Source organism: Elgaria multicarinata, chromosome 19 (genome assembly GCF_023053635.1).
Source record: "Elgaria multicarinata webbii isolate HBS135686 ecotype San Diego chromosome 19, rElgMul1.1.pri, whole genome shotgun sequence".
Classification (NCBI taxonomy): Eukaryota; Metazoa; Chordata; class Lepidosauria; order Squamata; family Anguidae; genus Elgaria; species Elgaria multicarinata.
The window spans coordinates 4,413,723-4,434,419 of record NC_086189.1 but is presented as its reverse complement, the minus strand read 5'-3'; the positions used below and the strand labels follow the sequence as shown (position 1 = coordinate 4,434,419).

The 20,697-nt window shown below is 51.4% G+C and overlaps 1 protein-coding gene across 2 annotated transcripts; it reads left to right on the top strand.

Moving 5' to 3' along the window:
- Positions 1-52: 52 nt before the first annotated feature.
- RBM18 (RNA binding motif protein 18) lies at positions 53-16,078 on the top strand. 2 transcript variants are annotated; one of them, XM_063144519.1, is made up of 6 exons: positions 53-99; positions 3,062-3,189; positions 11,762-11,888; positions 13,935-14,021; positions 14,194-14,279; positions 15,278-16,078. In XM_063144519.1, exons 1-6 carry the CDS (start codon positions 94-96, stop codon positions 15,435-15,437), a joined length of 594 nt encoding a protein of 197 aa, XP_063000589.1. In that variant the 5' UTR covers positions 53-93; the 3' UTR covers positions 15,438-16,078. The 2 variants fall into 2 exon arrangements, with proteins under 2 accessions (XP_063000589.1, XP_063000590.1); XM_063144520.1 differs by lacking the exon at positions 53-99 and adding an exon at positions 181-218.
- Positions 16,079-20,697: the final 4,619 nt, after the last annotated feature.

Sequence of the window (20,697 nt, the reverse complement as noted above, 5' to 3'; positions counted from 1 at the left end):
CGTCACCGGGCCGGGACCGCCGCCGTTCTCGGCGCGGGCCAGTGACGTCACAGCGAGAAGAAGACGGGGAAGAGAGAGAGACGCGCTGAGGGGATGCCGGTGAGTCTGGCTCTTGGGTGAGGATTTTGCACATGCTCAGAGGCCCGCTCTTGCTTCCTCTCCCTCCCTCCCACCCCTTATACGTGGTTTCTCTCTTCTCTTCACAACGACCTGGCGAGGTAGGCTAAGGCAGAGAGGAAGCCAGCGGCGTTGGGCTGAGCTGAGCAGGGGGCTCCGTGGCTTTATAGGCCCCTTCCAGCTCTCGGATCCCATGACTCCACAGCTCCCATCAGCCCCAGCCAGCGCATGTTGCCTGGGGCCGATGGGAGCTGTAGTCCAACCCCCGTTGGAAGGCGCCGAGGTTTGCGGAAAGCTCATTCATATTTCTGTTTATTTCTTCGTGATGTTTTATATACTACTAAATGCTATAAAATCCCTAACCGGTTTGCCTGTAAATATTAAAACTACGTTTAAAGTACAAATATAATATTAAAAGCAATTGGGCTCTTTTGGAGCTCTCCTAGAAATGGGCCTCCTGGCCTTTGAAGCTGGGAGGCCTTGGAAGCTGGGACTCGGTCACCAGCCCTGGAAAGGGGACCGAGGAGGACCAGCTGGGAGGGGCAAAATGACAGCACACACCCACACACAAACACACACACACACAAGCACACACACACACACAAGCACACAAGCACACACACAAACAAACACACACGTACAAACACCCACGGCTGCTGCCCCTCTCCCTCACACCGCGAGCCGACGGGCTTGCTCAGCCGCCTGTGAACGGCAGCCGTCAAAACTCCCAAGGAGGTAGATCACTGTCCTATCTCTGTGTGGTACCTTCTGTGATGGGTTGGTTCCCTCCACCCCACCCCACTTCCTTGTTTTTGTCTGTAAAATGTCTGCTTCCTTTCAGTTGCGGCAAGATCTTGGGCTGACTTATGGAATTGGACAAAAAACATACACTGATAGTTGTAAAATAAAATAAAAACCATAACAGGTCTGCCTAATCCAGCATTCTGCTCCCACAGTGGCCCACCAGCTGTCGAGCAGGGAGCCACAAGCAGGACACGGGTGCAACAGTACCCTCCTGCCCATGTTCCCCAACAACTGGTGTATATAGGCTTACTGCCTCTGATGTTGGAGGTAGCACATAGACATCAGGACTAGTGCCCAAGTCTTCTCCTCTTCCTCCAAGAATTTATCCAATCCCATTTATTTATTTATTTACAATATTTATATACCACTCCCCATTCAAAATTTCGGAACTATGTACAAGATAAAATACAATAAAAAGAGAATAAAATATCTATTTAAAATAGATATTTAACAGCAAAATGAAAGTTGAACTGTGAACCATGGCAGGTTTTTAAGGAAAAGCTTCCTGAAACAATGATGTTTTCAGGAGGTGCCGAAAGGTTAGTGCCCACCTGACCTCCAGAGGCAGGGAATTTCACAGGAGGGGGGCCACCACACTGAAGGCTCTTCCCCTGGTGGACTCCAATCCAAAGCCATCACTACATCTTGTGGTAGCAAAACCCATTGTTTAACTCTGCACTGCGTGAAGAAGGACTTCCGTTGATCTGTCCTGAATCTCCTCCAGTCAGTTCATGAGATGACCCTGGGTTCTAGTATTATAAGGGAGAAAAACCTTTCCCTAGCTACTTTCTCTACATCATGCATAATTTTATTCATGTCTGTTATGTCTCCCTCTTCTATGCCTTTTTAAAGTAAAGCGCCCCAAACATAATTATTTTTTATGCAGGGTGGGGGTGGTGTTGCTAACTGTTATCAATCTCCACAGTGCTGCCACAACAATATATATTATATTAACACTTGCTTTGTGGAGTGTATCTCATCTGAAAAGCAGAGGATACAAATAGTCTATATATTTAGTATGTGCCAATTATGTAGTTAATTTCAGGGGTGGGGTACACTCCAGCCAAAGCAATGCACTGTGTTTTAGTGGCACACCAACACTGTGTACTCTGCTAGTCTGCTGTAGTAATAATATTAATAATGAGAATAATAAATAAGAGATTATTTCACAGCATTCTATACTGTATGTGGAGTTTACAGTCTCATAAGCAAGACAAGAGCGGTTCCTGCCCTGATGACGTTTACAGTCTAAATTTTGACAAAGGGGGGGGGGTGTTTGCATGTATGAATTATGTGTAATTACATTTATATCCCACCTTTCATTCAAGTTGATCACGATGGCACAGATAGTTTTCTCCCTCCCATTCTATTCTCTCAATGCTCTTGTGAGGTTGGTGAGGCTGAGAGGTGGATCACCCAAGATCACCCAGTGAGCTTCATGGTTGGATGGGGATTTGAACCTGGGTCTCCCTAGTCCAGAGTTGGGGGAGGCGGTGGGGCTATGGGTGAGAGGTCAAGGGCTTGCCGAAATCTAATTCTAGTGAAGTCACAGCCAATGCGTCTCCCTTATTTCTCTCCCACCTTTCTTCCTTGTTGGAACGCAAGGTGGAAAACATGGGCTCTCCCATCCAGGTGCTGACCAGACCAGACCCAGAACTGCTTCGCTTCAGCAAGACGCTGCATCACCAGAGTGTGTTAAGCTGGGACTCAGGAGATCCCCACTCGGCCATGAAACTCACTGGGTGACTTTGGGCCAGTCACTGACTCCCAGCCTAACCTACCTCACAAGTTTGTTGTGAGGATAAAATGGCGAGCAGAAAGATTGTGCAAGCCGCCTTGGGTTCCTTGCAAGAGGAGCACAGGTGGGATTTAAATGAAAATGATAATGATAATAAGCAGCAGCAGCAGCCCATGCAGATACAGGGCCATGCTCAATGCCTTTGCCTCTATGCTCTCCCAGTGCATTCCACTGCTGTGTTTTGGGGCTGAACATGCAGAGGGCATGGATTCAGAAGCCAAGCTGTTGCTTGCAGCAAGAACAGAGCTTAGTTATCTTGTGCAGCAGCCCTTCCCAACTTCGATCCTAACCCTGCCCCTCATCAGCCTCTCCTCATTGTCTTCTCGCCTGGCCCTCCCGCAGGTGCGGATGGCGGCCGCGGTGCCTCCCACGCAGAGCCTGCGCCTGGAGAACGCGTCCATCCTGTCCGAGGGGGCCCTGCAGGATGGGCATCGCCTCTGGATCGGAAACCTGGACCCCAAGATCACGGAGTAAGTGAAGGGCGATGAGCGGAGGGAGCGGGGAACGCAGCCCGGAGGGATGGGAGGAAACGGAAGGTTGCCTTCCAAGAAAGGGGGACGACACACGATGGTTACTTTCCGCTGCTCTTTGAGTTCTTAATTAGCACTGACGATACGTGCCAGGGTTGGAGAAATCACTGCTGTCGCCCTTCTCTGTGCGTCTCCCTCAGAAAGGTCTGTCTAGGCATTAAGACCCAGAGAGAGAAGGGAGTCACACAGTTTCTTCTTTCAAGCTAGTTCTTAGGACTTATGTGAGAAATCCTTTCTGGGGCCACCGAAGCTGCCCCTGCTACCTGACTTCCTCGTCACAGGGGCTCTCTCCATCCACAGTTTAGTTCTCGATTCTTGTCAACTGCACGGGCCAGATTGCTTTCGCCCGCGCCTCCGAGGTTCCCCCAGCGGCCGAGTAATGGGGATGCCCTTGGCGAGCCTTTGTGAGGATGGACAAGGGCCCGGTGGACGAGGGGGCCTTGGAAGCGCCGTCGGCCCAAACCGCTTTGGGCTTTTCTATTAACCGCCTCTAATAACTGCAGCTGCGTGAGCCCCGGGCCCGTTTCTGGTGGCAGTGAAACGTTAAGTGTGTGCGTTTGACATTCCCTTGGCCTCCCAGTGATTAGCGCCTTTAAATTGCGTGCTAACGCGTTTGAGCAACCTGAAGTAGGGCAATTAAACACCGAGGGAGGAGAGCTTGATTGCTCAGAGGCATTTGAGATGCGCTGGGCCGGGGTTCTGGCGGCTGTCTCCCCACCCCACCCCCGGGCCTCCAGCTTTACAAAACAATCTCGGATTTATGCATTCCAAGTGGCTGCTCCCGCTTTATCCCCGGATATTGTGTGCCTCTCAGCTGTGGAAGCAATTTTTGCCCGGCTTCTTGTGTTCCGGCAAGTGCTTTGAGTTTTTTGTTCCAAGTGCTGCTCCTTTCAGCCGGCCGGCGTCCTAATCGCGCCTCTAAGTGGAGTCCATCATTAATGTAATGCCCTCTTCAGGCGGCTCATTCAGCGCTGCGCTGACTGGCCTCTTCTCGGTTTTGCATTAATTACCATTTCCTGCCCAGTGTTGATATTGCTGCGGCTTCTTGGCGCTGGGTAATTGTGCACGTTGCTCAGCTGACAGGCTGCCCGGGCCTTTTGAGAAGGCTTCGCTTGCTGAAGTTTGGGGGAATGAAAAGCCCAGGCGTGGCGTGAGGAGAAAGAGGCTCTCGGGCCCGTTTGACTTCCACCCAGGAAACCCGAGATTCTCGACTCTGCCAAAACTTAGGCATTGTAGTGTATTTTGTTTATTTTTGGAAGGCAGGAAGGATCCGCAGCGCTCCCCCGACTCCCAGCTCCTTCGCAAACTGCCCCTCATCTGGAAGCCTGACGGCCTTCTTATGCCTAAAAATCTGATTCTGGCATCTGGGGAATGGAGGTGGGTTAGGGCTGTTTGAGGCTTTGTGAGGGCGGGGTGGGGTTTGCAGCTCTGTAAACCCTGACCTTTTCAGGTATTTGCAGAGTGTTGAGCCCGAGAGCCAGACAGCAGCCTGCCGCCTGGTCTTGGCACCCAGCAACTGGTGTTCAGAGGGGGCCTACGTCCCAACCTGAAGGCTTCACTTAGCCATCTTGCCTCTGCAGCCTTCGAGAGACTTCCTGTCTGGGAATGGGTGCAATCCAGGGGTGTCCAGTGTTGTGCACTTCCCTTGGCACAACACTGGTTTTTATTTGATTTCATAAGATTAGTAAAATGATAATTATTACTATTTTAAACTGGGAGGCCGGCCTCCTGCAAAGCGAAGGGCTGCCCTCTGGCTCCATCTTTTATTTGGGTTCAGGGAGTGCTTTTAGAGCTCAGAACTCACCTCTGCCTTGTGCTTAGTTTTGTGGGCAAGTTTCTTTTCTTTTAATCTCACCAGTTTGCCTTCTGGGAAATGAGTATTTTATAATTGCCTGTGCCCCCCCCCCCCCCGTGGCAGCCATTTTCTGATTGGGCAAGCCCCCCCCCGGCACCCATTTTGTGGGAATCCTCGCAACATGTGCCAGTAGATCCCAACATTCCTTCTGCCTCCGCCCCCACCCCCAGTCCTGAAGACGCTGCCGTGGATTCTCGCTCTCCGATAGTGCTACGGCTGTCAGTGCATTGCAGCTGTCTCTGTGCGCTTCCGTTCACCCCTCTGCAAGGAGTCTTTCTCACAGAGGGGTCCACAGAAAACAGCTCTGTATGGTTAAGATGTGCCTTCCAGCACCGCTCCTTTGGGTAGGGGAGAGGGGGCTTGGGCAGGCACTTGGCCTCAGCTCCCTGCATCTCCTCCACCTGAGGAGCCTCCCCCCACAAACGACGACTTGGACAACAGCTTGCTGACTCCCAGCAGGGCGAGATTCTCACCCGTAATGGCTTTAGCATGTGGCCGGGGCCATTCCCGTATCCTTGGGACGGCATTGTTCAGAGGAAGCTCTGACTTGCCGTTTGAATAGCTCTTAGGGTGCCAGGAGGAAAGCTGGCGGAAAGGGAAATGGGACTTTGGACGGGTTGTCCCCCATTTGCTTCGGATGACAGGAAGCAGGAACGAGGCCTGGCTGCAGCCCGCGACGGAGATGTGACCCTCCTCTTCCCCTGCCTCGGGGCACATCGTTCCAGGTACCCCATCAGGATGGCTCTGGCCGTTTCCAGCAGCCTGGCTTCCTGTTCCCGCTTCATCATGGAAGTCTCCCATTGCTCGTAAACGCTTTCTGGGCCCCTGTAATAATTCCTTGGAAATAGCAGTCAAAAAAATTGGAAGTGAAGCGGGGAGAGGGAGAGACTTGAGACTCTGGTGATGAATCCAGAGCAAAATGTGCAAGTAGCCTCTAGGAATGTGCCTCCTTATGACTCTAGCAAGTGTATTTATTTACTGCTACATTTCTATATTGCCCAAGAGCCAAAGCTGTCTGGGCGATTCACAAAAGTTAACCCACCCACCCAAATATGACATGCTAAAATAGAAAAGGTTTGAAAGTCAAGGTTGTATGCCGATTACTTGTCTCTGGGGCTGTTCACAGAACATGCTGATCCACCCTCGGTGGTTGAGTGTGGGTTGTTTTGAACCGCGGGTGAGCGTGTTGTCTGAACGCAGCCAGGGTGGCTTATTTTTCTTGGACAAGTCACCTTGAGAACCCGTGTTTTGTTGTTGGGTTGTTCAGCGTGGTTAACAAGCCAAACTGCATGGCTAACACGCCACCCTGGCTGCATTCAGGCAGCATGATAACCAACCCTGTGGAAAACATGCTGTGTTCAGACAACATGCTAATTAATCCACAGTTCAACGAACACCCCATGGTTCAAAATATGTATCATGTTGTGTGAACACCCTGTCTATATTATTGATCGGCTCCCAGACTCTGAGTGGATGTGGTTTCAGGATACTGAACCGAAGCAGCTACAGTTTGGGTAAACCATGCAGCATATAGATTTGCCAAATTCTCCAGTGGCGTTAAGGCGGGCAGTGCCATGAAGGGAAAAGGCACATGGAAAGCTGAAACCTTTGTCAAACTGGCTTCTCTACCTGAACATAACTAGAGCGCTACCAGATCAGACCAAAGGTGCATCAAATCAAGTATCCACAGCGGCCAAGCAGCAGGACATAAAAGACCAGTTTTCATTTTGATGTACCCAACATATGCTGCGTCAAGATAGACTGCTTCTGAACATGGAGGTTTCACTCCTAACCATCATGGCTAATAAGAATTTCAGCAGAGCCCTGAAGCTGGACCAGGACTGTGGCTGGATGACAAACTGGAAGTCCTACCAAATTGAACATCCTGTTTCCCACGGTGACCGGCGAAATGCCTCTGGGAAGCCCATGCAGCGTTCAGGAGGGCTTCTTCTCGTTGCCCTCCAACACCTGGTACTCAGAGACACGCAGGCAGCCCCTGGGAAACACTGTTTTCGCTGCTGCTGCTGCTGCTATTATTATTATTGCCATCTTTCAAAATACATTTTCTCAAGGCAGTGTTTAATAAAATCAGTTTAAAACATTAATCAGAATAAAGAAATACAATTAAGAGCAGGAAAACAATAAAATAAAATCAGTCCTACTAAAACATCTAAAAAAGCCAGGACTGCTAAGAACAAATAGTAATCTATCCTACCTCCTTAATAGAAAAACAGTCTGATTTCTTTTTAGAAAAAACAACATGCTGTTAGAGCCACCCTGAAAGACAACAGCGGGCCCTGCTTAATCATATCTCCCCAGGTAGGGAGTTCCACAGGTTTGGGGCTGCCGCCAAAACGCCGCCCCTCATCTCTCTTGTATCGTCCAACCGAGCAGGGCATCTGTACTGCTCTCAATTTGGGGGTGGGCCTGTGTGGGTGTGGTCCAGCTTTCCTCAACTCAGTGTCTTCCAGATGTGCCCGGGACAGTGGGAGTTGTAGCCCAGCACATCTGGAGAGCATCAGTTTGGGGAAGACAGATGTAGATGGTTGTTTAAGTCAGGGGTGGGCAAAAAGGTGGATCTGCAGCAACTGGTAGATCTCTGGGTGTTTTGCACTATTTGCCAGGGATTTCTGACTGCCAGTTGTTTAGCAAGAGCAGCAAAATTACCCCTCTTCTCCTAACACAAATTGTGCTATAGTAGTGAAGAAAGTTTGAGGGGTCACCAGGACTGTGGGTTTTTTTGTATGTAAAAGGACTTTGAGCTCCGTTTAGTCCTGGTACTGAAAATGAAGTCCTGGTTTCAGAATTCTTTAGTTCTTAGTCTTTTGCACCAAGCTCTGGTTGGAGGCTCTTGGGACTCCAGTAAAAAGCAGAGAGGATTCTGCAAGTCTGAAGTCTGCCTACCCTCAATTGGGGGACTTCCTTCAGCCAGCCTAAGAACTTCACCAGAGCCTTGCAGCTGCGTCAGACCAAAGATCCATCTAGTCCAGTAGCCAGCCGGGTGCCTGTGGGAGGACCTCCAGCAGGGCCGTGGCTAGGAGCTGAGTGCAGCGCTCTGCTCTCCCTCCTCCAAGCCTTCATGTAACGCCTTTTGAAAGGCCCTGAGCTGGGGGCCGTTGCCCCATCTCCTCGCAGTGAATTCCATCCATGGGTGGCGCGCTGCAGGTGGAGGTTTTTTCTCCTCCTGGGAACTCCTGCCGATGCTTTGAGTGCGGGAAACACTTTGGTTTATTCGACAGCCTGTCTGGGAAGACAGTGGGCCGTTTTTGCAGCTGAGCAGGCAAATTATTTCTGTCCTTGTGGAAACCTTCCCCAACTTGGTGCCCTCCAGATGTGTGGGGCTGCAGCTCCCAGCCAGGTGAACACAGTGGAGGCTGGTGGTTCTGATGTCTGTGGGGCTGGGAATCCGTTCCGGGTTTCAATCAGAACTGTCAATCAGAACGGATTCACAGCCCCACCGACCTCAGACATTGGGGAATGTTGCCTTACAGCACAATTCTACTGAGTCTACTGAGAACGAAGCCCCGTTTAGTTCAGTGAGACTTCCTCCCATGTGAGTGCATATCTTGAGATTGAAGCCTTACATCATCTTCTTTTTTTGGACTGGTCCAGAGACCATCAAGGCAGCTATGTAAAACCCCACTTCTGTGTGAGCATTAAAAAACAGTAATAGCCAAGCTGTGATCACGCTGCAGGATTGGAAGTTCTTTTCTGTACAGCTTTGGTTTTGCCTTGGTTTACCTCCTCTGAAGCCTTTTCTCTCCCTCGCCTGCTCAACGTGCTTTGGTTAAGCCCTGGTTAAGCACATGAGAGCCCTGAGGCTGGATCAGACCGAGGGTCCATCTACTCCAGCACTCTGTTCCCACAGTGGCCCAACAGCTGCCCATGGCAAACCCACAAGCAGGACAGGAGTGTAACAGCACCCTCCCACCCATGTTCCCCAGTAACTGGTATACATGGGCATACAGCTTCTGATACTGGTGGTAGCATAGAGCCATCCGGACTAGTAGCCATTATGGCCTTCTCCTCATCCACAAATTTGTGCAGTCCCCTTTTAAAGCCTTCCAAGTTGGTGCCCATCACTGCATCTTGTGGTAGTTAATTCCTCTCCGCTGCATGAAGGCTTCTTTCTTTTTATCTGTCCAGCTTCATGGGATTTGACCCCGCTGGGTTCTACTATGATGAATCATAGAATCATAGAATAGCAGAGTTGGAAGGGGCCTACAAGGCCATCGAGTCCAACCCCCTGCTCAGTGCAGGAATCCACCCTAAAGCATCCCTGACAGATGGTTGTCCAGCTGCCTCTTGAAGGCCTCTAGTGTGGGAGAGACCACAACCTCCCTAGGTCATGGGTTCCATTGTCGTACTGCTCTAACAGTCAGGAAGTTTTTCCTGATGTCCAGCCGGAATCTGGCTTCCTTTAACTTGAGCCCGTTATTCCGTGTCCTGCACTCTGGGAGGATTGAGAAGAGATCCTGGCCCTCCTCTGTGTGACAGCCTTTTAAGTATAGGTTTTAAGTATATGAGAGAAGGAGAAAATTGTCTCCGTGTCCACTTTCTCCACATCCTGATAATTTTGTACGCCTTGGTCACGTCTCCCCTCACTTGCCTTTTCTCTCCGCTACGCAGTGTCTGTCGTGACCTTTCCCCCTAGGGGAGATGCGCCAGGGCCTCGATCCTTTCCGTGGGCCTTCCCTGCTCTTTTTTCTAACTCTACAACATCCTTCTTTAGAATTCCAGTCTTGTCTCTTGTATGTGCCAGGCATCATACCTTTGCCTGTGACTTTCCTCGTGAGGCATTTGCTTTTAGAGTTCCCTTCCTCCCTCTCTCTGTCTCTTGCCTTCTTGCACAGAAACGGAACAGCGCAGCCAACGCAAGAGAGCCCGGTGAACTGGGCATCTGTGCGGGGCATTGCTAACTCTGCCCACGTTTGAACACCGCAGTGGCAGGCCCTTGGGGTTAATGTGCTCATCACGTTGCACTCTAAATTGGTGCAATTTAACATTCTCCCCCCCCCCCCAGCAAAATCCAGCACGCTATTTCAGCTCAGCGACTCTGCGTCTCCGTTGCTTCCCAGCTGGGCTCCGTGGAGATGCCACGGGAAAAGATGCACGTTGAATTCTGATGAAATCAAGGCTGACGCGCGGCAGCTGCGCCAACGGGCCCTAAAATTAGGCGCTCTGCTGGGGGTTGCCAGAGGAAATCTAGTCGTGTTCCTCTTGGCAAGGGGCACGGCGTTTTCACCTCAGGGACCGGATGAGCCCACGGCCTGAGGAAAGCCTTTGGCGTTTGCTAAGACAGAGAAGGCAGTTCTAGAGGGAGGGGGAGGGGGTTGTTTTTGTACTTCTAACAATAGCTAATAAATCTTGATGATAACTTTCAAAAGTAAATAAGCCAAAGCTGCAAAGCGTGTCTCTGTGGCGGAGTATTTTCCTTGGGCCGTAGAAGGAGAGACATCCAAAGGGAACCGCTGCCGTAGACGCCTGAGGAAAACTTTCCTCCATTGCTTCGTTAAAATCTCCCTTAGCCTGTCTGTCTATCTATCTATCTATCTAGTTATTTAGTTAGTTTATATATTGGACTTTTTTTAATTATTCGGATTTTAAATGTTTTAAATATTTTAATATTGTAACTTGTTTAATTTATTGTTTTAATTTTTGTATATCCCTATTTGTTTTACCTGTAGATGTTTTAATTTGTAAAGCTGCCTTGAGTCCCAGTTTTGGGGGAAAGGCAGGATATAAATATAATAATAATAATATAATTTATTTGTTTATTTATTACATTTTTATACCACCCAATAGCTGAAGCTCTCTGGGCGGTTCACAAAAATTAAAACCATAATAAAACAACCAACAGGTTAAAAGCACAAATACAAAATACAGTATAAAAAGCAATAATAATAATAATACTGTATTTCTAAGATTCTAAGACACACACTAATTCAGTACCACCCACAGGAAAAAAAGCTTTGATTCTAAGAAATAATAAACGCACCCGCGATTCTAAGACGCACCTCGTTTTTAGAGATGTTTATATGGGGGGAAAAGTGCGTCTTAGAATCGAAGAAATACGGTAATAATAATAATAATAATTCGAGTTGGCCTCCTTTCCGCACTGTTCCAGGAATGCCTTTGCAGCAAGCCAGGCCCAAGAGATTGTTTCAGTTCCTGGAATGTTCTCGCTCGTACTGAACTGCGGAGAGAGATCTGGCCGGCACCTGTGTGACCATGAGGTCAGCGTCTTGCTGGCAGCCTGGAGCGGCCACTGCAATTTGGCCCTGGCCCTGGCCTGTGCGTGGACTGCCCCAGCCTAATAGTCGATGGCAGGGCTGGGATTCCGTTGGCTACCTGGTGACAGACTTCAGCCGACCAGCTGGGGCAGCGTCACGGCTTTTGGAGCACCTTTTAGCACCAAACGTGATCAAGCCCCTTGCTTCCCTTTGCTTCTGACGTGAGCTCAGCCTTCTTTCTTTCAATCCCGAGCAGTGATGGATTCCTGCATTGAGCAGGGGGTTGGACTCGATGGTCTTATAGGCCCCCCTTCCAACTCTACTCTTCTATGATTCTTTGTGGGAGCCGTTGGGGGCTGTCTTTCCCGTTTCCTCTCACTTGTCACCAAAGGCCTTCATTGGGACCCCCATTTTCTTCTCCCAGGTACCACCTCCTCAAGCTACTCCAGAAGTTCGGCAAGGTGAAGCAGTTTGATTTCCTTTTCCACAAGTCGGGCGTGTTGGAGGGCCAGCCCAGAGGCTACTGCTTTGTGAACTTTGAGACCAAGCAGGTAAGGTGGAGGACCCTCTTTGACCACAGGAAGCCGCCTTACCCTAAGTTCAGCCCGGTAATTGTCTAACTCGACTGGCGGCAGAGTTTCCGAAAGGGCTCTGCATGGAGATGCTGGTGATTGAACCTGGAACCTTCTGCATGCAAAGCAGGGGCTCTACCACGGAGGTACAGCCCTTCCCAAAGAAAAGAACGTAAGAAGAGCCCTGAGGCTGGATCAGACCAAGGGTCCATCTAGTCCAGCACTCTGTTCACCCAGTGGCTGGCCAGCTGTCGACCAGGGAGCCACAAGGAGGACAATAAATAAAATGAGTGCAACAGCACCCTCCAGCCCATGTTCCCCAGCAACTGGTGCACACAGGCTTACTGCCTCTGATACTGGAGGTGGCACCTGGCTATCAGGACTAGTATTTATTTATTTAAAGCATTTTTATAGCGCCGCCTCACCATTTCTGGCATCAAGGCGCTTTACAATGACATATAAAACAATTCCATTAAAACCCTCAACCCACATTAAGACAATTCCATTAAAACCCTCACCTTCAAGCCATTAAAAGCCCTCAACCCCAATTTAAACCACCCCCTCCCCAGACTCTTGTGAAAATAAAAACGCCTTACAAAGGCATTTGAAGCAATTGAGAGTGGGAGCCCGTCTAATCTCCAGGGGCACATTGTTCCATAACCGGGGGCCAGCCACTGAAAAAGCCCTGGGCCCTGCACATTCCAATTTGTAGCGGGGGACCATCAGGGCACCCTGCTCCTGAGAGCGAGTCTGCCAATGGTGAGACACAGGAGAGAGGCGAGTGCTCAGGTATCCAGGACCTAAGCAATGCAGGGCTTTATACATGGCCAACAAGACCCTGTAGCGCACCCTAGCAGCCACCGGCAGCCAATGGAGCTCTTGAAGCACCAAAGTGATAGAAGACCACTTCGGAAGCCCCTTGACCAACCTGGCTGCTGCATTTTGTACAGTCTGTAGGCGTTGGATTTGATTCAAGGGAAGCCCTGTATACAACAGGTTGCAATAGTCCAGTCTGGAAAGAACCAGGGCCTGGGCTGCGGTGGTAAGATCAGCCCTTGGTAGCCTTCTCTTCCTCCAGGAATTTTTCCAACCCCCTTTTAAAGCCCTCCAAGTTGGTGGCCCTCGCCACATCCCGTGGAAGTGGATTTCTGGGCCATGGAAGTTCTTTTCATGCCTTTGATCCTTGAGGACAGAGGGTTGCTGGTCTGTTGCGTTCCATGGCTTTAGGATCACAGAATTGGAAGGTACCTCTGAGGTCACCTAGTCTAGCCCCTTGCTCCGTCCAGGATGCAGCTACAGCATCGCTGCTGGATCCCTGCCTGACGGCCTCAGTTCTGCCATCTGTAAAATGCACCTAATAAAGATCTGGCTTATTTGGGGGGGGCGGGTTGTCGGGTTGAAAGTGACAGCGAATTACTCTCTGCCCTGAGCCTGGGTTACTACTCCAAACAAATGCTGGAGACAGGTGCACCTGCTGTGGAGAAGGCTTTTCTTAAGGAATCTGTTGCTTTTCTTGCCCCACCAGGGAGCCCATTGCTAGCTGAGATTCCATGGGGCTTCGCTGTACAACGTCATTTCCTGCCCCCGAGCCGTGCCTGTTGTTGCTGGACTTCCTTTCAGCAGAGCGCTGCCTTGGGGAGAAGTGACTGTTGTCCCCTTGCCAACCTTCAGTTTGGGCTTGCGGTGGGTGCGGGGGTGTCTAAATGGAACTGTACTGTCTTGCGGAGGGCAGTGCATCAGCTGTTTTTCTTCTTGGTCTGCCTACTCTTCCAGCAGCAGGCATGGGAAACCTCTGGCCCTGGGGCCAGATACGGCCCGCAGAGTTTCCCTGTCCGGTTCGCCAGCTTCTTCCCCAGGCTCCGCCCCCTTTGAGGTGGAGCTTACCAGACAACGTGCACTAAATGGCATCCCTTATCCATTTAACTTCCATATCTCAGGTCTTTTAGAAACGAAACAAAAATCTAACTTTTCCCCGTGAACTTCACAGAAGCGCAGAGATTGAGTCGGTACGTTTTTCTCTTGCAGGAAGCCGAGCAAGCGATCCAGTGCCTGAATGGCAAGCTGGCCCTCTCCAAGAAGCTGGTGGTGCGGTGGGCCCACGCCCAGGTCAAGGTGAGCAGAGCTGACGCACCTGTGCCCTCCTCGCCTCCCCTTCGGAGCAGAGCAGGCAGGAGGAGCGTCTCTCTGCCCCTACCCGGGAGGGGCTCTGTTTCCCTTTGGTCGGTCAAGGGCCGGGTCTTCCTGTCTTCCCTTCGCTGAAATAATTTCTGCTCTTTTCTCCCAGAGATATGATCAGAATAAGAATGAAAAGATCCTTCCCATCAGCCTGGAGCCCTCATCCAGCACGGAACCGACCCAGTCCAACCTGAGGTGAGGCCGCTGGTGTGTCGCATGCGGCCAGAACATGCTCCCGGGTGCGGGGGGGGGGAAAGGGAGGCCTGTCCTTTGACCGCAACAAGAGCCCCGCTGGTCCGTCTTGCACAGCGTCCTGCTCTCCGCAGGGGCTAACCAGAGGCCTCCAGGAAACCCACAAGTGGGTCAGGAGGCTTCTCCCGTAGTTGCTCCCTGGCATTCCTCTGAACGTGGCTGTTCCATTGAGCCCTTCTAATCCTCTTCTGAAGCTATCTAAGGTAGCGGGCATCCCGCACCCAGGGGCAGTGAGTTCCGTAAGATAATTCAGCCTTGTGTGAGGAAGTCCTTTTGGTGGGTTTGGGTTTTTGGGGTCCTGAGCAGGACCGGTTTTGGAGGGCCCTTGGGCCTCCATGGGGGCCCCTCCCTCAGGGAGTCTGATTTCTCCCCCCACAGTCACCGGCTGCTCTTGCTGCTGCTCCTCCTCTTTCTCATCATGGCTCCCGCTTGCTTGCCTGCTTGCTTGGCAGGCAGAGAGCCAGGGAGCAAGGAGGCCGCGGCGTCTCCAGCCAGCTCCTCCTCCTCACCACGGCCGTTGTCTGGGCCAGAGCGAGAGGCCGGTGGACAAGCAGGCTGCCGGGGGTGGAGGGTGGGAAAAGGAGGAGCAGCTGCAGGAGACCCTGGCCAGTGCGCCTCTGCTGGCGGGTGGGCCCTTGGCAAGTGCCCAGCCAGGCCTACCCCTGGTTCTGAATTCAGCCCCAGCCCATTTCCCCGGCCAGCCTTGAGTCCCAGCGTTAAAAGAGGGTTTCTGGGCCATGGTGTTTCTCAGACCACCAACCCCCTGTGCTGCCTGGCCAACCGCTTTGGAAATGAAGGGGCTTTCCAGAAACCTTTCGATGTGGCGCTGCTTTGAGTATGGGGCCGTTGTTCGGGGGGCACGGGGGTTAGGCCCTGAGTTTCAATTGGGGGCCCAGGACAGGTTGATGCCCAAAGCCAACGCCTGCCCTCTTCCCCCACAGCGTCAGTACAAAGATCAAAGCCATCGAAGCCAAGCTGAAAATGATGGCCGAGAACCCGGACACTGAGCTCCCGCCGGCGCCACCGTACACCTACTTCAAGCCGCCTGACAAAAAACGGACTGCCCCGTACTCCAGAGCCGCCTGGAAGTCAAAGAGGTGACTCTGGGGCGCAAGGCAACGCCGTCCCCCGGCATTCTTGTGTGAGTTTATACAGTCCTCTAGGAAGAACAGTGCGCTGCCTTGGTCTTCAGGGGCTTCCCGGAGGGCTCCGTGCCGGCCTTCGGAAGGCTCGTAGCTTCTCTGGCGTCTCCTTCTGCACACGGGCGCGAATCCACTCCGGAGGAAATGAACTGCAATGCCACCCCCAGGTCTGTAAAGAACGTCTCCAAACGCCAGTGGTTTTCCTTAGGACATCCAGAAGCATCTACCCCTGCCAGACCTATCTCAGAAATCCAAGGAGTGTGTGTGTGTGTGTGTGTTTTCACTGCTTAAGAATTTCTCCTAGCCCCAAGGTAAGAGTTGCGCTGCAGTTCACAGTCTGCCTGAAAAACATCTTTGACAAACAGCTCAAGCAGTGAATCGAGTGGGCCTCAACCGCAACAGGACCTGCCAAAAAGCCAAATGGTTCTTGTAGCTTGAACATGGGGAACAAGCTTGAATCCTGAAATGGGTGGGATGTCTGGGGGTGACGTTTCGCTGTGACTTCTTTGCCCAGTTGAACGCATTTAGGCCTATGCATCAATACATTTTTTTAAAAAAACCCGATTGTACAGGAATAAAGTTATCCCGGCTTTCAAAGTGCACCGTTTTGAAGACTGATACACTTAACATAAGCTCAGCATCCTCTGCCTTTCAAATGAGAGAGTCAAATATCTGCAAATCAAGAACATTTGCATAATTATGCGTGGAAGGGACAGCAGGAAGCTGAAGGAGTTGCTGAAGCCGTGACATGGGCCGGGGATCCCTCTTCAGCCTGCCGCCCCCCCACCCCAGTGACGTTTTTCGGAGCCACCTGGCTTGGCCTATGCTTTTTGGAGTCTCTTCTTTTTCATGTAGAAAAGCTTAAAAGCACTAAAGGTTCAGATTTTGCAAGAAGCAGAATTCTGCACTACGTCCCAGGATTTTCCTGTCCTGATGCAGAATTCCGCCACAGTCCCAGCCCTTGACGACAGCATCTGCTATATGTTAATGTGGGTGGATGGGTGGGTGGGTGGGTGGGTGGGGAAAATCTCAGGCCCTTAAACGTTTGCTAGCCAGGGAGCAAGGTTTATAATCAGTTACTCAGAATAATCAATTAAAAAAGGTGTCCCCCAATTAATCAGGTATCAGAGGGTTGTTGTTTTTAAAATTGTTAGGCACATATAAAAACTACTTATAAAATAGGTGCTTATGAAAGCTGCAGATGGCAAGCACCCCCCTACGCCTCTTCTCTTTAGAGTATTTTTATGCTGCTCCTCTGCTGAAAAGTCTCCCAGAGTGGCTTACAAATAATCAGATGAAGAAGTTCTTGCAGACTTACGATCTCAAAAGACACGACACACAAGGGGAAAAAATAGGGAGGGAAGAGGGAAAAGGTGGTGCTATGACTTGTGTGTGCATCACCCGAAATGAAGGAAGTGTGCTTCATGCTTAAGAAATAATTGTTTTACCCATATTGAAATTTTAGTTAGATCTATCCATCAACAAATCGACTCAAACTCATATGATAACCTAGATAAGATTTCTTTAATGGGATCATGGATGAAGGAAGCTTTATCTTGAATTACAGGTGGTTTGGATATAGCTTACATTACATTCAGCTGTTTGTGCTGCGTATCACAGTAAGGAAAAGGGAATGTGTACAACACTTCTTAGGTTCTGGTTTGGAAACCCATGTTCTCCACATTTATACGGACAGTTCCTTCGTGGGCCATGTTGTACATTACATCAATGCAAACACAGTTTTGCCACCCGGTGTCGTGGAGTTGAGAGGGAATTGCACAACGGCCTGCTCTCCAGTCAGTAAACCTGTGTGGCGCACCTGTCTGCAAACACATCTTCGTTACGTTCACATTTTTACATTTGTAGATGCACACTTGAAAACACCCTTTGGCATATACTTAAAGGGGGGGAACCACCCCAAAATGTGTGTGAAATGGCCTGGCTTAGATCGCGGGGATGGGGAAGCCAGCTTGTTGAATGTTTACTGCTTGCTCTCGAGTAGAGTTTAGCCTGTACCAACCAGGCAGTATGGACAAGATCCTATTGCTTTTGAGGAGGAACGCAGATGGTTCCGTTGAGGCTGCACCCTTGAAACAAGCAATCCAGAATCTCAAAACGTTTGCTCCCTGAAATTCAAATCCTAATCAAACACTGAGCTGTTACTCTAGTGGAGGCAGGTGGCTTCCATGTCAGTGGGGCGGTGAATCCGCTTCAGCTTTCAGTCAGAACTCTCAAGGAGCTCTTCCAGCCGGAGCAGATGCACTGACATGGAAGCCACCTGCCTCCACTGTATTACTCCCAGCTCTTATGAACCTGGTGTCCTTGAGATGCGTTGGGCTGTAACACCCGTTCCCTGCATCCAGCATGGCCACTATGTTGATCTCAGACCCAGGGTTCGAATCCCCACGGGGGACTTTGGCTCTCAACCTAACCTACCTCGCAGGGTTGTTGTGAGGATAACATTGCAGAGACGACAGAGAAGCCACCTTGACTTCCCTTGGAGGAGAGTTAGAATATAAATGCAACCAAGAATTGCATGCAAAGGTGCTCAACTTACAAAACCTCTTGCTGGAGGCCGGAGGCAGGATTTTTCTGATTTAGGAGTGAGTCAGTGGGGAGGAAGGTACAGAAACACCCCCCTGTCCCCCCAAGAATTCTGGAACATCTGCACAACTGCAAACATGCAAGCAAGGACCTGGGAACCGACCCTGAACAGTTGTTTTTACATGCAAGGGAAGACATTTTTGAATGGTTTTTGTGAGCTACTAGAGGCCTTTGCACCAAACGGTGGCATAGAAATGCTAAGATGATCCCGGGGTTCGAGATCTCCAGTTTAAAAAGATAATCTGGGAGCGGGGTTGGGATTTGGGAGAGCCGCTGCAAGTCGGAACAGGCGGCGCTAGGCTGGATGCGCCAGCGGTCTGACTCCGGCGGAGACCGCTCCATGGGCCCCTCTGAGAAGCCTCGAGGGGCCCCAGGGAAGGCCGGCCGCTGATGGGGTCTCCATTTCGCTTTCGTCGTCGCCAGCGTGATGTTTTGGGGGCTGCAACAGCAGCTCCGGCTGCCTCGCAAACGACTTCCCCTCTCGCTCTCGCAGGCCAATTTGGACGTCGGGTTCAATCAGTGTGATTATCCATCGCCGGCCTCTCATGTTACTTCCCTCGAACCGGCTCCTCCGCCGCGGAGCAGCCCTGGCCAGGCTCTTGCGCCCCACGAGGGAGCGATCGGGTTAACGAGCGGCCCTCTTGGGCTGCGGCTGCCAAGAGGCCAAGGTGATGGATGGGAGCTGGGCTCTCGCCTTGCCAGGCTCCGGCGGGCTGGTGGCGCGCACAACGCGGAGGCGGTGCCGAGTCTCGGCAATGAGCAGGCCACGATCCGCAGCCCAGGCTGTCTCTGGCGCGGTCTTCCTCCTGGGCGGAGCTTCAGGGGCTGCCCAGGACGTCCAGGGGTCAAACCTGTTCATCTAGATGACACACAGGGGATCCAGCGCTCAGGCAGGGGCGAACCCTGGGTGATCCCAGGAGAAACCTTGGGTCTAGCTGTGACCTCTGTGGCCGAAGGGGGGAGGCAAACTGCGCCACGCGCTCTCCAGCGGGTTGGGGGAAGTGTTGGGATTGTTCAGCTTGGAAAGAAGGAGGCTGAGGATAGACATGACAGAGGGGTACAAAATGATGCCTGGTGCGGAGAATGTGGACGGGGAGACATTTCTCTCTCTCTCTCTCCCATAATACTAGAACACAAGGGGGTCATTTCCCATGAAGCTGATGGGTGGGGGATTCAGGGCAGAGAAAAGGAAGGACTGCTTCACACAGTGCAGAGCTCAACGATGGAACTCACTACCACAAGATGTAGTGATGGCCACCGCTTTGGATGGCTTTAACAGGGGCTTGGACACATTCCTATGCCTACTAGTCCTGATGGCTGTGAGCTGCCTCCAGTATTGGAGGCAATAAGCCTATTTATTTATTTGCAATATTCATATACCGCCCCTCCCCATTCAAAATTTCAGAATGGTGTACAAGCCTATGTACACCAGTTGCTGGGGAACATGGGTGGGAGGGTGCTGTTGCACTCATGTCCTGCTTGTGGGTTGATAGTTGGTCGGACTGGATGGACTCTTGGTCTGATCCAGCCTAGGGGGTTGTGGGCTCCCCCACACTCGAGGCCTTCAAGAGGCAGCTGGACAACCCTCTGTCAGGGATGCTTTAGGGTGGATTCCTGCATTGAGCCCCAGGGGGTTGGACTCGATGGCCTTGTGGGCCCCTTCCAACTCTGCGATCCTATGATTCTATGATTCTGTTCTTCGCTCTGTGGTAGAAGCCCTTGCTTTGCAAGCAGAAGGTCCCAGGTCTGATCCCCGGCAGGGGCCAGGAAAGAACCCTGCCTGAAACCCCGGAGAGGTGTTGCTGCCAGACAGTGTTGACAACCCTGGACTAGGTGGACCAAGGCAGCTTCCTACGTCCGTTAATGGTGCAGTCCAGCAGGGTGTGTCCTGTACATCCTTGAGACTCTGTGTTGGCATCGGAAAATGGCTATTGGCCCCCAAATATAGCAGCCTGAGCATTTCAGCTGTCATAAGAAAAAATAAAAACCAAGGCTCTAATTCTGATGGAATTGAAACTTCATGATTGTGGCTGGTGAAATTTGAAAAGGAGCTTCTGCGGAGGCGCCCCGGAGCATTCAGCGTGCTCATTTGGGTTTCTGGAGGGAGTAGAGCAAGCCCTGCTTTCTTTCTTTTTTGAAAGGGGGAGGGGAAATTCATTGTCGAGGTGGGCCCACTGCGGCTAGGGGACACCTGTGGTGCCCACGTGCCCAGCATTGGTGCCCACCGATGCTTTGGTGATTAGGGCTGGAAGAACTGCTGTCTGAGTTTTGGAGAGCCACTGCTGCCAGTCAGCATTGACAATACTGGGTTAGATGGACTCGAGGGCTGTTCGGGATGAATCAGCCTCCGATGTCCCTAGGCCCAAATTGTCGTGGGTGAAAAGAGCCATTTCTGAACAGGAATTTGGGGTCCAGCCCAGGAGATGCGGTTTTCCCCAGAGAGAGGGAGACGGGGAGAGGCTCCCCTGAGCACACTCCCGGAGGTGCGCGCTTTCCACCCTGCCAACGTTTGTGAGAATATTTTATCCCGGCTGCCCAGCAAGAAGGCAGGTGCCGGGGCTGAGCCCTTCTCCTGGAGCCCAGCCCCTCCCTCCCTGGTTCCCTCTGGCTTGTGC